Below are 17,945 nucleotides of genomic sequence, written 5' to 3' on the forward strand. Positions count from 1 at the left end.
TTAAAAATATACTTTGAACTAAAAATTAATGAAAAGCTTGTGAACATAATTGGACAAGTAAAACAAATGGACTATACCTATTTTCAACCATGGTTCTTCCCACATGTTTTTTACGCGTTAAATTAAAATGTGTCACAAAATAAATAAATTAATTAATTTTAAATAAAATTAAACATAACTTATTTTAAAGAACAATAATTTTAAACTTTAGAAAATATTTTCCAACTTTGGTTTTTGAATACTAAACGTTAATCAATGTTTAATAGAATTTATAAGGGCACTTTAACAATAAAAATTATGTTGACAAAAAATCATAAAAACTATATCTATTTATAATAATTTTAAATATATTAAGTTATGTCAATAAGAAATATAAGTACAAAAATCACTATTACATTTTCTATATGACTAGTAATTTACCTACTATACGAAAATCTTTCTTTATGAGAAAATATGAATAGCGTTTTGAGTACAGAACAACTATATTATAAACTATGACTCCAATGGCTAAGGTGTGAGTAAATAGTCACTTTTGTGTCTTGTATCCTATACGAGCAACCTTTTGGTATTTATTTTCACACAATGAATATGAAATCAACCAATACGTGCGCAAACGTACAATTGTGCCAATTCTGTTTTACACAAATCAATGCACTAAAACTAACAGTGACACCCTTATTTTACAGCTGTCAATTTAATGTAGTTTAGATATTTGGGCAAACCGAACTAGCACAATTTGCTTACAGCATTTATACCGTAAAATACTTAATAATATTGTAATTAAGAAACTATTAAATAAATATTTATCTATGAATTATTTTCAACCATTAAAGAGCTATTTCTTATTGGATGTTTTCTATGGAACAAAACACAATTATTTTTAAATATCATTGCTTCGATACAAGTTCAATCAAAAAATTTAATTCAAGGTGCAAATTCTAATGCTTAAACTCTTTTAATAGGGTTTAAATAGTTTAACAGTTTAATTTTTTTAATGCACACGTGTACTATACTACGTTTTTTAATAAATTCCTTAATTAACGCACCCGAACCTACGAAAATAACCCTTATCAATGATAGGAACATATTACAGCACTTTCTGCGGTAATATTTTTGACAACGGTGACATGAGAGCCATTTTATTGAAATGAAGAATAAATAATGACAATTATTTCAATGAAAAATAATAATATAAATAATTGAATTCCTTACGTATAAGAGCAAACTACTTTCTATAATTTAAACGACCATGTTTCCAAACTTAAATAGTTTTTTAATTGGGAAGGTACGGTTCACCAATTTGTTAAAAAATTTTATATTAAAAATTTTGTCTACACTAACTCGAATTAGCCTCAAATAATGAAATCAACAGAGTACGTTCAGCTTGCATCACAGAAGTTGAAAGAGCGAAGTAGCAAAATAAAATGTAAGATGGCTACATAGAGATACTACATATAGTACAGGATAGATACACTGCTCAGAATAAAGTGTTGAAATTGGAAATCTATATCAATTTTATAAACTTTTTTTAGTTATGTTTAGAAGTAGTCATTAACCGAAAATCAGGACAACTGCATTTAATCTTTCAGTCGAAAGAAACCAAAATTAAGTCAGATTATATATTGTGCGATATGCATTTGATATTTTGACTTAAGGTACTATATGTGGTAGATAAAGTTAGAGTTAAATTTCTTCGAGTCCAACATCCATCATTACAGTAGGTAATGGTACCTACCCCATAAGCTCCACCAAGTTATATTTATACCTATTATATTTTTAACAAGCCCAGAATAATCTTCCCTTCTTATTATTTATCTAGGGGCGACGATATGGGAAGCGACACAAACACTTTTTAAAACCGTTGCATTCGGAGATGCGTATTAACTACCCACTTTTCAACTTCCGTGACGCATTCTGTTGGTACTTTAGTACCAACATTCTCATATCTAACCCAGTCTCTTCACATTCATCTTTGCCAAATAATTCTCTGTATTACGAGTTATTGGAGAAACACATATTCAAAGAAACGTTTAAGCATACTATAAGTTTTACTATGAGTTGCAGATATATAATCTCTACACATATAGTTACAAGCTTGCCTGGAAATCGAGTAGGTACAGAGGTGGGCAAAGCTATAGTTTGTGAACGCCATTCAAACTTGCTTTATGTCTGTAAAAACTTCTACTAGTCAACAAACTTTTGACGTTGAACACGAGCGAAAGAAAGGGGCAGAAAGTTGTTTTTTTCTGCACTTATGTTTTTCACATTATTTATCTCATCTTGGCTTACTTTAGCATGTACGTAGGAGGAGACAGCGTTAATAAAAAATATATTTAGTGTTATTCGGCTGTACACAAATCTCTAAACTGAGCTTTATTGATAACACTAAAAAAAATGCTAATTTTACAGCTGTCAATTTAGTTTACTTTCAGAGATTTATTTGTTTGACACCGAATTATCATTAGTGCTTTCAGCATAATTTGGCTTCATTACCTTCATTCATCCATCCATACTTTAATTGAATAAAATAAATAATATTTTTTTAAATAGATTAGTGAGGTCGCCCGATCTTCCCGCTCCGTTGTGGGCTGGTGGGTGTCGAAGGTGAGAGTGGCGGGCACTGCAAACCAAACTTGTCGGATGAACTCTTCTTGAGATATTCTGATATGTGCTGCACTATGAGGTCGATGGCAACTGTAAAGAAAGAAAGGACAATTTAGATAGTGACGATTTATTTTGTTCTTAGGTAGTTAACCAATATTAGGTCTTCTGTAAGGTCTGTAAGGAGTAGGATAATAAGCTTTTTACTTAATCTTATCATGTATCCATTCTTATATTATAAAGAGGTTATACTTCTTTTGGCGAGTTAGGGAAAAGTAATGAGAGTAAATTTTTACGATACGCGCGCACACCGTCACGTAAAACCGACACCCTGAAGTTATAGTCAACATTTTCGAAAAAGTTTTTCAAAAAAGTTTTGACAGTGTACACACTACTACTACACTACACTTTCAATTGTCAAAATCTGCGGGCTCAGTCCAAAATCTCAAATATGAATGTGAGTTAAACTTGGATGTACGATAAAGTGATAGATAATGCGTTATAATTAAACTTTCAATGTATTACATACTAAATCTATTGTTAGTGTTGTTTTTTCAACAAAGGATAGAATAGGGCAAACGATAAAATTTAATCTTGTTACTCCAAAGAAGTTTAACTTTTAACGCGTGTACATAAGTACACATAGGGTATAAACAATTCAGAAAGATTCTCAGAAAGAACTGGATCGATTTAAAACATTTCGGCGCCAGAAGAATACTTAACTATTAAGATAACCATTGGCTATAATCTATTTAAAAAAAAAATGAAAAATAAAATTTTGCTAAAGTAGCAATATTTACGCGGCTATAGTCGCTATAGTCTTATAGCATATACTAATTTTGGCATCGACGGTAGGAGAGCCGTAGCTCAATTGGTTAAAGCGCTCAGGCCGCGATTTAACTGAAAATACTCTTTATTTAAACTACTGCTTCATTGCGCTTATTTTTTACAAGAATACTTGTGTACCTATATAAGTGAGAGTTCGATTCCCACAACTGGAAAATGTTTTTCAGTGTCTGGATATTTATCAGCATATTATAAGTATTTTTGTATATTATTCATAAAAATATTCATCAGTCACTTTAGTACACATAACACAAGCTATGCTTACTTTGGCGCTAGATGGCGATCTGTTTATTGTCGTAGTATAGTCATTATCTATTTTAAAGTGTTGCCATAATTTAACAAAGAGGATATAAGCAATACGCGTAACCGTGTTATCTTGAAAATCTGCCTCCGTGGAAATAATTAATCTAAAAATTTCTTAATATAGAAACTAAACAAAAAAACCATAAAGTCTAATTATGTTCAAACCCTATCATAAATAACTAAACTGGTTATATAGATATATCACGGTAAAAATACGTTCCTCGTCATTATAACAAACACCTGATAGCTAAAAGTTGAGTCCTTAATTTAGCAAATCTCTAAACAATATTGACAGATACAAAAGTGTTGCTATTATTTTAAGTGAAAATCATCAATCTTCAATTTTAGAGCTGTCAATTTAGTTTAAAGAGATTTGTATCGGTACTGTGATACACGTAGTTTAAATATACAGACTTGACGTTTCAAAAGTGCTTATATTAGGCCTACTTGAAATTGAATTTTGATTGATTTTGAGTGAAAGCAGCTCAATGTCCGAGTAACTTATTTGATCTCCTGACTTAATGAAAAGGCCTTGGTTAAATATGTTGTAAATAAAACAATACTCGTTTGCAAACACTTTATTATTATAATTTTTGACCTAAGCACTAAATGCACCTTATTCTATGGATAGCAAACACATGCAAGTAATCAAATTAATTTTAGTAAATTTGTGCACTAGTAAACCGTCCATTTAGAGGGTAGGGTTCAAGAGGCAGTCAATTTTACACGTACATCTTGTTCATAATTTACAAAACCAATTACCTATGTTATATCTAATTGATGTTATATCTAAATTAACGAAATAAAAACTTAAGATGATTGCGTAACCGTATGCCCAGTGGCGTGCTCAGGGTTCTTGACCAATGTATGCATAAAGAAGAAAAATGCCATAAAATAGAATAAACCTTCGCATCTATGAGCTATACAAAATGTTTTGAGTATGCAGAGCTTTTGTGCATGTATGAAGTGCACGCCACTGCGTATACCTAACGGTTAATACGCATAATTATACTGTTACACTTAATCGCTTGGTAGTACGTTTTTTTCTGGTAGTGTGGTGGTAACTACCCACGGCTATAACTTCACAAGTCTTACATTTTAGCGTCATATATTACGTACGTGTTACGTACGTAACATTTAAATCATTCAAATCAATTTAAAAAAAAACATAGTGTATAAAATAATAATACATACAAGTAAAACAAATGTCCTAAAAATGACAGAAACTATCACAAATAACACAGAATTTTTGGTAGAATTATAAACAATATAATATTTTTTTTATTATAACAATAATTATTATAATCATAAACATCAAATGCATAATATTTGTGTATTTTTAATGTATGCGAAATAATTACTTAAAAACGTCTAATGCGCAAGATGGTAAAGTTACAAATTGTCGGCGAATCTTTTGACCAAACTAAATTGACAGGCCTAAAATAATGTTGTCGTTTTTAATCTTTAAGGTCGAAAACAGGCACTATTTTTTTGAACTGTCAATTTAGTTTAATTTAGAGATTAATGTTAAAATATATTAATACCACTACGAACAAATTAATGCCTGTGATTGAAATTTATTTGTCTATCTAATCTATTGCACAATTTATACCGTATTCACAAAATAAAAATTAAATATTTAATCCAGTAGCACTGTGGGACTGCATAGTTATATTTTTTTCCATCTGACTTGATACAGATTAACCAATGTCACTCATGCTAGACTCGAGTTTGTATTTATAAAGGCTTCGCACACCATACCAACTCGACGCCGATTCGGTACCGACTCCACTCAACTCAACTCAACAACATGATAGGAGGGATTTACTAATTTACAATTTAATATAACTACTTACAACAATAATTAAAATTAATATTACACGTAAATTTTTTTTATTACAATTTTTATTTTTATTTAATTTTTTTCCTCAATTTTCATTAGATTTTATTACATCATTACAATTATTATTGGAATTCGGATGGAGATCGGATTAGTTTTTACTGATTTTCGTCCGTGCATCCCCCAGTATGAGATTTTTAATTTAGTTTTTGCAATCAGAGTTCGACGTTGAGTTCCTACAGGTAAATTTCACCTTCCTACGGATTCTTTTGTTAAAAGTTTTTGAAAACAGACTTGAGTTTGATGTTTAGGATGATAATGTTTGTTTACAAGTATAAAATTAGGTTTCAGAGTTAATGTTGGCCACATTAGTGCTAAAATTGTTGTGCTTTTTTAATGTTAAAATGAAAGCTTTAGTCTCTTGTCACTTATGTCCTGATTTTTTTTTGTTGTGTATGAATACTTGGCACAAAAGACTTTCATATTGTAGATGAGTTTGAATGAGAAAAAGCATTAAGGATAACGTTCCTTTTGCCTATTAAAAAACAACATTATTTGTAATGATTTAACCATGCTAAATTCACTTCTTGAAAAAAATAAAAATGAACAGTCCAGGATATACGGTTTTATGACAGCGATGAAGAAGTTTTAATGTTTCGAGATATGCCTGTTACTGGTATGTTGTACTAGGGGTACTGATTTGAATGAAATGTTAATATGTATTCAATACATAAATATATGCAATTATAAAGATCACAGCGTTTAGAAATACATTGTATTTAAAAATTGAAAAGCTCTAAGACAGAGAAAACAAATTTTATTATTTCGGCAGTATACAAAATTATGAAATGCTTTGGGGCCTTTTATATTATTTCACGTTCATCTTCACATATGCCTTAAAAGATTTAAATTTCATTCTTATTGAAAATCAATAAACAAAAAAGTTACATGTAAAAATATATAAATGCATAAAAATACAGATAGTACATTCGTTTATAGTCGAAACTATTACAATAACAAATATATATTTGCGCTAATTCAGTTGTCACTTTTTTTTATCACCTTTTACTGCTGTCTCACCTGGTGGTGAATGAAGATGCAGTCTTCGATGGTAGCGGGCTAGCCTGTTAGGGAGTATGGCAGTTATATTTAAACCATAGCCTTAATCAGTTACTACGCGATATCGTACCGGAACGCTAAACTTAGCCACGGCCGAAGACCCTAACCAGACAAGACAAGAGAAAATTCAGAAATTATAAATCGAACACGGGAACTCCAGCTTAAAACCAGAGTGCCGCTCACCGCTGTGACGTCAAAAAAACTATGTTGTCTAAAAACTTAAACCAATTTTCGCAAGTCGTTGCGGTGGCGTCGCGGCTTTGAAATCGGTTCCAAGCCTTTGCAAGTTTAGTGTTGCGATTGTGACAATAAAGTGTAAATGGCAGTTATAATTGAGGATGGTTCACACTGTTCAAGTTGCTGGACCCAGTAAGTTCATTGCAACTAGACTTGAAAGCTTTGACCTAATTATTCCGGTAATATATATGCTATTCAGTTCTTAGGTCGGTGGATTGTGCGTGGCGTGTAGCTACTGGAATAGTGTGAACCGATCATTAAACAAATAATTAAATTATAAATATAAGTCTAAATGAGAGTATGGTTAATAATTTTGCATAAACTTATTTGAAACTTAATAAAAAGAGTTTATGTTTGTATATATTACTTAACACCTTTCCCTTACTCTACGCTTTGTTTCAGCCTTATAAATAACGGTGTATGGTCACCTTTAAAACAAAATAATACACGACAACTTCACCAGAACAATAATATACTTATTGTATAAAGCCATTTTAAACACCATTTTTGAGTTTTTTTCTGATAATGGTTATAATCCTCTGCACAAATCTTATAACTAAACTAAATTGACAAGTCTAAAAGTAGTGCTATTATTTTTATAATATACTTTGTGTAAAAGCATAGTTAGTAAAGCTATTTATAGAGCCGTCAATTTAGTGTAGAAATATGAGCAAATTTTTAATAGCACAATTTTCCCAATTAAAGAGAGTAGAGAAAATACGTGTTACACAAATCTCTAAATTAAATTGGCAGATGTAAAATTAGTCTTTGAAAATGATAGTTCAGTTTAAGAGACAAAATAACAGTTAAGCTAACAAAGTTAAGTCGTCAGTACGTACTTGAAATGTGAAAAGTGGCCTTTAAAATGGCTGTACGTAAAATACAAACTAAATTAAGACCTACGGGAAGTAAGATTCGTTTCGTGTACATGTGAGGGAGACAGAAAAAATGGAATAACGCAATATATATTTTTTAAACCAAATGAAGTTTAGGATTTGCGCAGAATTTATGCTTTGAACCTATCAAATGCAATAACACGTTGTCTTTCATACAAGATCTTAAATGGAACTAAACTCTATCACCATATAGAAAAAGTAGTGGTAGATCAACTTATATATTGACTTGGGGCACAAGGCAACGCCACGCGTGTTGAGCCAAATTAAATCCCATTAATTTAAATCACATCGACCGAGCCAACCAATTTATATCGGCCTATAACAGATGACAACACGCTTATCTTGGTCAAACTTACTCAAATTTTACCAAAAAAAAAGCTATCTTTGGATCCAAAATGTCTTATTTTACAGGGCTATGTTAATCGTTAAATTCTTACATATAATACACTTACTAGTTCCATTTAAGTTAATAAATTCCAGTCTAAAGTCTAGGGCGATAATTGTTTGTACAGTCGCCAGCAAATAAGGAAGTATAATATAATATTACATCTCAGTTTTAACCCATGTTTTTCTCTCGTTACCTTTTACAGAACTACATGGACTCTCACACGTACACTTACACATTATAGAGGTCACTGGCCACATTAAAATCTATATTTAATACTACAGACAACAGAAATACAGAGTTGTATAATCAAATTACATATTATTATGTAGATACGACCTTTGAAATAACTAATACTCGTTGGGCTGGGAGGAGTAAAAGCTCATGCCGTGGTGTTTCAAAAAGAGCATCCAGTCTAAACATAGCTATTCAATGACACCAATATAAAATGTAATGTAAAATAAAAAATAAATATTAAACAGACAATCAAACAAAAAAAAAGAATGTACTTTATTATATAAATGTAAAGAACTCTTTTCTCGAGTTCATACATCGAACCTTTTCTTAACCAATGTTTTTTACAGTTATAAGTGACATAAAAAGATATTTAAGAGTTTAATTTAAGAAGAAATTATTAGATTTGATTATTTGTAATTTCTAGAACCTTATGAAAATACTGAAGACATTTTAAAACATTTATAATATTCCCTTCCATTGAAGGGAATATTATAAACATTATTATATAAATTTGAGTGAGTACTTTTTTAATAAAGTCACGGTTGGCAATGATGAAAGTAGGAATTAAATTTTTACGTCAAACTTTTCTAAGTTTATAATTTTTATGATAATTTATAGCGCCATCTAGTAGGAGCCATTAGTTTCTATATAATTTTATAATTAAAAACACACTTGGAAGAAATATCAAATTTTTCGACATATTTTGAATAGTTTATCGACCTTTTTACTAAAATGTTTTACATATATTTAACGAATATTAAATATTTATTCTTATAAATTATTCATATGACTTATAATATTCAATTAATACTATAAATATACTACGACAAGAGACATAATATCATCTAGTCGCAAAGTTAGCGTAACTTGTGCTATGGGTGCTAAGATGACGGATGAATATTTTTATGAATAATATACAAAAATACTTATAAGATACAGATAAAACCACAGACACTGAAAAACATTTATGTTCATCACACAATTGCAGTTTTGGGAATCGAACCCACAGCCTTGGAATCAGAAAGCAGAGTCGCTGCCCAATGCGCCAATTTACCTTGTATTACGTTATGAATCTAAAGAGCAAAATTCATATATAATATACAAAAAATAATGTTGTATTAAGTATAAACATAATTAATTATGGCCCAGCGACCTCCAAATACGTTGAGTAGAAGTACATAAACTACTTATTACACAACAATCAGTTTATTGTAATAATTAGATAAAACACAGAAGCCGTTTATGTACTCGCATACCGCAAGATATTGGGGCATTATGCAAATTTCGTCGATCGTAATTTTATTTGCGACGGACCTTCTTGATATACTTTTATGTAAATATAATAACAAATTAAAAAATAAATAAAAATTTGGCTATTTCCAAATATCTTATAAGAGGGTTGTGAAGAACCCTTAAGTGAGATTATGGAAAAAATGTATTAAAGAAATTATGCATAATATATTAGGAACTGCACAACATTTACAGATAAAAACTTGTACATTTCATCGCAGGTAAAGTACAAATATTAAACCAAAGAACTTATCACACTATATTAACAGCTTATTGTGACTTAAAACATGACTGTCCTCCTGTCATATCTAATGTCTCAAAATTTACGATGGCCCAGAAAAGTAATATATCATGAAAAGTCCGTCAATAAAACCCGAAATATACACATAAAATACTATCGGCTCAAAGTGTCTTCAGAGCTCCCAGACATTCTTCTTCCGTTGCCAGCGTCTTCCACCTCCAAATGTCCGTTACACCCGTTTGCGATCTTCACAGGCCGCTTCTTGTACATTATATCCCATATATGGTGCACGATTAGGTCTATAGCCACTGCAACAACGGAAAAACGACCTTGAGTCGTGAGTAACAGGGTCTAATTTAGCAGCTAATTAAGAGCATAGCCGCTGCAAGAAGTATGTTATAATGCCAATTCGATTGTCCTCAAATTCGAAACAACACTAAACTGACAGCGCGATAAATAGTGCTACCCTTTTCCAACTGTTGTCTGTGTTGAAAAGAATAGCACTACTTTTAGAGCTGTCGGTAGTGCAGATTTGAAGGAACACAAATCTCTAATTCAAACTAAAGTGACAGGTATAAAAGTACTGCAATCTTTTGTTCAATGAAGCATTTTTTTAGATGTCAATTTAGTTTTCAGATTTGTATACAAATGATTTAGCATTACTTTTAACAATGTCAATTCAGTTTGTATTTTTGTATTATCGAATTAACACCAATCTATTCTTTGGTCAAATCCATCCATGTAAAGTTTAATTTCTATAACTTTTGCGACTTGCGTATAGTGCAGTATGACGTATACATTGTAACTCGATATTGAAGTATTCGACCAAAGTGTAACAGATGGGGAGTAGGGGAATTGCTAGTTGCAGTGGCTATGACCTCCAATTACACACTTACCTTTAGATAATATAATATAAATATAAATAAATAACACTTATAAATAAATTATGTTACCTGTTCATTGAGCGAACATAAAAAATAATCCGAAACGTTGAATACTTAAAATATACGTTGACGTTGAATTGGAAACATTTTGGGTGACTAATATTTCGGTTGTATAAAAAAGCCCTAAAAATATATGGGTTTTATATACATACCTATCAACCACACAAATATCATAGTAATATTAATTATTTATGTTAAATTTATTTCAAAAGAAATAAAGTTATGTGAAAAATAATGTCATTTCATTTAACTATAATTTGTCAAAAAAAATGTTATTAATTAAATAAAAACTTTTTTTGGTCCTTTCCTCTAGAAACAAAACTGGGATGAAGTACTATAATGGCGTCGTAAAAAATTTACGTCACTAATACACGAATCAATTTCATTTAGCAATTTTAAAACTTTTTGAACTGCATACCGAATTTAAGTTCCAGTTTAATTTTTTTTCTATAATAAATTATTTGACGGATTTATAGTAACTTTACTTAACATAGCGATAAAACTAAATATGTACCACTCCACACATATATGTTGCATGTATGCTTTGAATATCGGTGCAAAGTATTTTGAACACAAATCTTCAAGCAAAACTAAATTGACAGGTTAACACCTGTAAAGCAGTGCATATTTTGCACTATGTTCTCTGTGGGAAAAGGATACCACTATTTTAACACTTGTCAAATTAGTTAGGTTAGGTTAGGTTAAAATAGAGGACACGCATTAAATAAATATCCGGCGTCAGTATAAAAAGTATCACATATTTTATCAATGGTATAATTAATTCCTTAAATAATTACTATGAAATTTTGTTTTAGTCTCATTCTGAACTTTATGTATAATTTATTCTGCTTAATGACTTATTTACACTCTCGCCTTACACTCCGTCTCGTAACCCCCCTAAAATAAGTGTATACACACTTTTGCGAGACGCTCAGTGTCAGTGTTATCTTTAATCCAGTATTAATCGTAAAGTTGTAATTCCAACGACCGACGAAATTATTTTTACTTTGCCGAAAATATTAATTTTGGTATCGCTATAGAACTACAGTGTATGTACGTAAATTATACGCCATAATACTGTCAATTTTTGTATTGTTAAATATTATTTGCATTCCAAAGGGGAACTCCTTAGATATCTAGTAGCGAAATGTTTCATTTTGGATCAATCCATATTCTCAACGTAAATAAGAGCAAAACCATTTGCGACTTGTGACTAAAGCAAAAAGCGCAAGGTAAGACTCGCGAAATAGCCCATGCTGTATTAAAAAAACCCCACGCGGCTTGCCTCTCTAGGTTACACCTCGTTACTAGCGCGAGAGTGTTAATGAGCCACATTTTAAAATAAATTTATAGTTATTTATTTTCGTTTATGTTGAGACATTTACTCGGTTGGCAACGGCGCGACATTATATATGACATATAATTTACTAAGTACACGAGTAAATATAACGATAAGACAGTAAACACGTCAAAATATTTTTATTTTTGATGATTTACTACTATAAGGCATTATAAATTTGATATTTCTGACGATTTGTTTCAGAATTTAAATCCTTATTTTTAAGTAAGTAAGGTATGTTTTATAAACTCATTTAATTTTAAAATTAATACTGCTTCAAACGATGATAGTAAGCGTTCTAATCCATTGAACAGATGCCGCGCCTACTATTTTGGAACTAATGATAGGAACACAGAAGACTCACCCAAGTTGTCTGCACCGCGGGGTATGATGACGTCAGCAAACTTTTTGGTCTGCAACAAAATGATGTGAAATAAATGACTGATTAACTGCCAGTCGCAACTGAGTAGTAACGTTCTTGCCTTCATCTGACTGTACGAGTAGTAACGATAGTCGTAAAGTGGTCAGATGAAGGCAAGAAATAAAATATGTTTGTCCCTTTCTAGCCTATAAATAGTAAGGGACGAACATAGCTTTTATAAAACGCGTCGCGACATTTTATAAAAGCTATTCGTCCCTTACTATTTATAGGCTAGTAAGGGACAAACATATTTTATTCTAGACTCTAGACGATACAATGTCGGCATTTACCACGAGATCAAAGATCAAAAATTGACTGTGTAATTTGTGTCATCATCCATTAAAATTCAAATTCAAATTGAAAATTTCTTTATTCATGTAGGCCTATCACAGGCACTTATGAAGCATTCATACATATGTGTTTACATAATTGTAAGGTTCGCTTAAAACTAAAGCTACGGGGGTTCCAAACGCGCCGTGGTCTGAGAAGAGTCCACAACAAACTTAGGCGAGTAATTTGTTTAGTATCACCATTATCACAGCCTAATAATATAAAGATCTTGAGTTAGAGCAATTCACACCCAAGCTTTTTTATCGTTTAAGTAATCCTTAACATTAAAGAAGGATTTTTCTGTAAGCTTACATAAACATTTACATAAACATTTTATATAAACTTAAGATTAAGATGAGGCTCTGTCTTTCCTGCAGCCTGTGATAATGCAGTCTAAGTTCTACTCGACCATCCAAGGTCATGCGGTTATACGAATGCGCGTCCGCTTCCACTCGAGAACTGGTCATGCGAGAAACAAGACCTATCTAACTAACCACTAAACAACGGATCGACTAAACACTTGAAATATGAACTTTATGTTACATGTCATAAAGTAAACATTTCAACAGTTTTGTACAAGTAGTATGTCTTCGCAAACGTCCACATTTCCACACCATTTTCCATTTCTTTGGTATTCTCAAATAGTGTCTTATAAAAGAATAAAAGAATAGTGCTAGGCTAATCTACTAGGGGTGCATAAAACGCTATTAAAAGATATTATTAAAAGAGTCTAAGTGCGTTATTTTTTTTTTGGTTGCAGTTAATTATAAGAGTTTAATTATCGACCAATCGTGTACTCATTTTCGAGTATCAAAACAACGTAACGTCAAAGCAAAATGGTCCAAATGGTCTAGGTATTAGTGTCGAGCGCTTGGCGTAGCAGAGTGGACGAATTTGCACTTCAAAAAAAGATATATAAAAGGGGTGATAGATAGTGGTCAGAGTTTGGGCCTCGATTTCGGGAGGACCGAGGCTGATCCCCGTCGACACTTCTAACTTTTCAGAGTAATGTGCGTTTTAATTTAAACAATTAAAATATCACTTTGCTTTAACAGCGAAATCTGTATGCTTAAGAGTTCTGCATAATGTTCTCAAAGGTGTGTGGAGCCCAACTCACACGGGGCTAGCGTGGTGGACTCTGAACTCTTTTCGTTCCGAGAGATGGCCAATGTAGAGTATTGGGTCGGTAATCTACTATGGTAATTACTACGGTATTATACTAATATATAAAGCTGAGTTTGTTTGTTTGTTTACTTGAACGCGGTTATATAAGTTGCGTGATAGCATATGTCTAACTTTTAAGGTTGAGATATACGGGACCGCTAGTGAGTTGATAATGATGGTATAAATTCCATTTTACTCTGACATTGCCTAGTATCGAGAGTCAAAACCGACTTTCGATTAGGAGCATGAAAATCTAATACTGAGGGTGAAGATAAAGGTAACATACCGGCAGACAGAACTCCTCGAAGGCCGGCTTCACGAAGTTCATGTATTGGTTCAGAACCTGCTCCAAGTCGCGGCCTCGATCCATTATGTCGCGTGGCACTGGAACAAATGATATTGCTCATCAACATCATCAAGACAAGTATATTTCATTAGGAAGTACAGTTCATTAGGAATCACCCTGTAAAAACGCCTGTATATTTTCTACGATAAAAGTCAGAATTCATTTATTTAAAGTATGCCTAGTTTATAAGCACTTTTGAAAGATCAAATCAGTCTGTTTATAGTGACTCTACCAACGGTTTGAAAGGCAGATTCTACCGAGAAGAGCAGGCAAGAAACTCAGCAGATTGCTCTTTTCCAACTTAATTTTTTTGTTAATCATTAGATTTTTTTTGTCAGACATGAGAGTGGAGTGGTGTTGTTAAGGTATTCATCAATAGTGCAGTAACCACAATTCATTAAATGTGTTTCTATACATTGTTTGAACTTAGGTCAAAGTATTAGGTAGGTCTAATACTACCTTCAGTATCATGTTATAAAAGCATATACCCATCCCCACAAAGGATTTCTGTACTTTTCCCAGACGTTATGTTGATATCACTCATTTATGTCGATTGTTTATATCGACCTTTTGTTTATAATTACTAATGTTTTTTTTTATAATGATTTTTTATGCTAGTGTCCCGCTGATGGGGATAAAATTTGTTTCTGTGACCACTACACACACACACAAAGAGCACAAGAAATGCTATGACGCTTAGTCCATTATACATCTTCTTCTCAGTCGGTTCGCTCTTGTCAGAGCGGTCGTGGTCGTCATTTAAGGGTTGTGGCAGCTGCTTTTCTAGCACACTCATGTAAGGGGACAGCCACTGCAGCCTTTATTTGGTCAGGCCATCTCATGGGCGATCTTCCGAGTGATCTGGTGCCCTCGATTCTTCCTTGGACAACCAGACGTTCAATGGAGTTGTTATCCATTATACATAATAATATGCAATCTGTATACAATGTGTAACTGAATTACGAAATAATGTTGAAATATGCATAAGTATATATCACCACCCTGTAAAAATATTAAATCAAAAGAAGCACATTTATTTTTCTATACAAACAAATTCATTCATTCTAAGTGTGTACAACCCTATTGAAGATAAAAGACCGACACGCGCATAGTCCCTACGCCACGCGACGCGTACCTTATAAAGTGACAGGAATAACAATTTTACATGTGATGCTAGGGCTGTATCATATGCTGTGTATATTTCTTTTATTAAAAACTATGGCAGTGGTTTACTCAAAACACATAGATAAGTCTCAGAGGAAGAACATAATGTTCTTATAACGCCTGTGAAGTTTTATTTAGGTTTTCATTTACACCTTGTATATGCAAAATTTCATCAAGTTCAGTTCGGTTCAGAACATAAGTAACAAGCAAACATGCTTTCTCATTGTTAATACAAATATGTTGATATACTGTCACTCACCTCGTCTAGCCAGCCTGGTGTCAGAGTCTGTGTCAACAAATAGCTTCATGTGAAACAACTCCCTCACTTCAGGGAAATAAAACACCAAGATGCCTTCAATGAGAACCACATCAGCTGGGTAGATAGTGTGTGAACGGTGGCTGGTGGGACGAATATTAAATTGTTAAATAAATCATAATCATATATTAATGAGAACTCTGTGATATTTTAATTGCTAAGTAGAACATAACTAGAAAAGTCAGAGGTGCCTCTGGAAAGTATAGCTTAAGTCCTAGCCACTAGGCTATCAACTCTAATAATAATCAGGCTATTGAGGCCAAATAATATTCCTAATCAGACTTGTATAGCCTGAGCTTAGTCTGTTTAAACATACATATGAATATACAAACTCTTTTGGATAATACTATGAGTATAAATGTTTCCTACCTGATAGAATTTGTTACATAATCATACTCTGGCACTTCAACTTTCTTTCCAGCAAGTATATCTTTGAGTATTGCCAAGAGCTTCTTGTCGTCAAATGCATCTGGATGGTCAAAGTTGAACTGTCCGCGCTCAGCTCTCAGTCGCTCTGATGGTGTGAGTGTACGGTAAAATGAGTCCTGGCTGATGCATACCACTCGCCTCTCTGTCTGTTCTTTGTGCTGTTGCCCTAACTTTTCCATTATACGTTGGCATACTGTTGACTGTATAAAAAAAATTTGCTATAATAATTTGTGATTAATGCCAAATAAGCAGTGATGGATATTCCCTGAGGCCTAGAAGCCCCAAGTTTAGGGCAGCCAGATGTTAGGGGTGGTCAATCGTGAAAAATTTACTGATAACAAGAAATAGCTCAAAGTAACCAAGTATTCTGAGGGCTTTTGGGCTATAGCCTTGGGGTGGCTAAGACTGCAAATAAGACTTATGAAAATTGTGTTATGTTTACATACAAACTATTTTTAAATAACAAGAACAGTTTCTCATGTGCAACCACTATTGAAATATTAATAAAATAATATTACCTAAATATTGATTTTAGACATGTTGCTTTTATTCCGAAAATCATTTTCTAGATAAATAAGTTTTCATCAGTGAAAGGATCAAAAAAATATTATGAACATACTGAAATCAACTCTGACCTTGTGATACCTAGTTTACATTCAATTTTATTGAATTTATATTAAGTATGCATGCTAGAGACGAGACAAACAGAAATACTCAACTTCAACTTTTGTTTATGGTAACCAGGTCACTTTAAGGATAAACAGGAATACTCTACTGAATCTATATAATTTTGAATAAGGAATTAAATGAATTAAGTAAATCTAAACATAGGCATTGTTTTAACTTTATCAACATCAGTTGACTACTACAGAAAAGTCATAATGTTTATCTCATTTCAGAAACAAAACATTTTCGAAGACATGAAACGGAAGTTTGTTTATAATAGTCGCAATTGAGGTTAGTGTTTACGTTCTTTTTCATACACTTATAATACTTCTGTAAATCAATTCGAAATCTTTTTATACTATTATTTTTGTTCCAAAATCTTTCTGTTGCGTAACCATCATCGAGATTGGGAAAAATCAATAACTTTGGTACTGAGATTATACTAACCTTGCCGCTCGCCGTGCCTCCCGCCACACCGATCAGAAACGGAGTTTTACTCTCGAACCCATTAGTATCGGCAAATTCTGCCTGTTTAACACTCATTTTGTGCGTAAATATAAATCTACGGGATATTCTTACACCTAAAATACCACAACTCACGGCAATTCGACTTTTATTTAAGATCTGTGACATTGACATTTTGGGATCTGATTATATTATTAAATTAATGTTTTGGATTCTAGTCTTTTGATACAGGGAAGGACGTAGTGTTTGTATCCTCATTAGATGAGAGTTAAGTCAAACATTTATTTATTTTTCAAGTATCTTCTTTGATAATAATAAGTATGTGATCAACGTATATTTTGCAGCAAATTAATGGAGTGACGAAAC

At 32.2% G+C, this 17,945-nt stretch overlaps 1 protein-coding gene across 2 annotated transcripts; it reads right to left on the reverse strand.

Annotated features, from left to right (window-relative positions):
• Positions 1-371: 371 nt before the first annotated feature.
• Positions 372-17,753, reverse strand: LOC120637732 (uridine-cytidine kinase). 2 transcript variants are annotated; one of them, XM_039909703.1, is made up of 6 exons: positions 17,562-17,730; positions 16,389-16,648; positions 15,963-16,102; positions 14,480-14,577; positions 12,643-12,691; positions 372-2,694 (listed from the first exon to the last, which is right to left on the reverse strand). In XM_039909703.1, the coding sequence occupies exons 1-6, from the start codon at positions 17,655-17,657 to the stop codon at positions 2,552-2,554; spliced, it is 786 nt and encodes a 261-aa protein (XP_039765637.1). In that variant the 5' UTR covers positions 17,658-17,730; the 3' UTR covers positions 372-2,551. The 2 variants fall into 2 exon arrangements, with proteins under 2 accessions (XP_039765637.1, XP_039765636.1); XM_039909702.1 differs by lacking the exon at positions 372-2,694 and adding an exon at positions 9,499-10,303 and having other exon boundaries at positions 17,562-17,753.
• Between the last annotated feature and the right edge of the window lie 192 nt (positions 17,754-17,945).

Source organism: Pararge aegeria, chromosome 4, assembly GCF_905163445.1.
Source record: "Pararge aegeria chromosome 4, ilParAegt1.1, whole genome shotgun sequence".
Taxonomy (NCBI): Eukaryota; Metazoa; Arthropoda; class Insecta; order Lepidoptera; family Nymphalidae; genus Pararge; species Pararge aegeria.

Coding starts and splice junctions, on each gene's coding strand:
- LOC120637732 (XM_039909702.1), bottom strand. CDS start 17,753: ATGTCAATGTCACAGATCTTAAATAAAAGTCGAATTGCCGTGAGTTGT. Junction 16,103..16,388: donor TATGTAACAAATTCTATCAG/GTAGGAAACATT, acceptor TCGTCCCACCAG/CCACCGTTCACACACTATCT. Junction 14,578..15,962: donor CACCAGGCTGGCTAGACGAG/GTGAGTGACAGT, acceptor CATTTGTTCCAG/TGCCACGCGACATAATGGAT.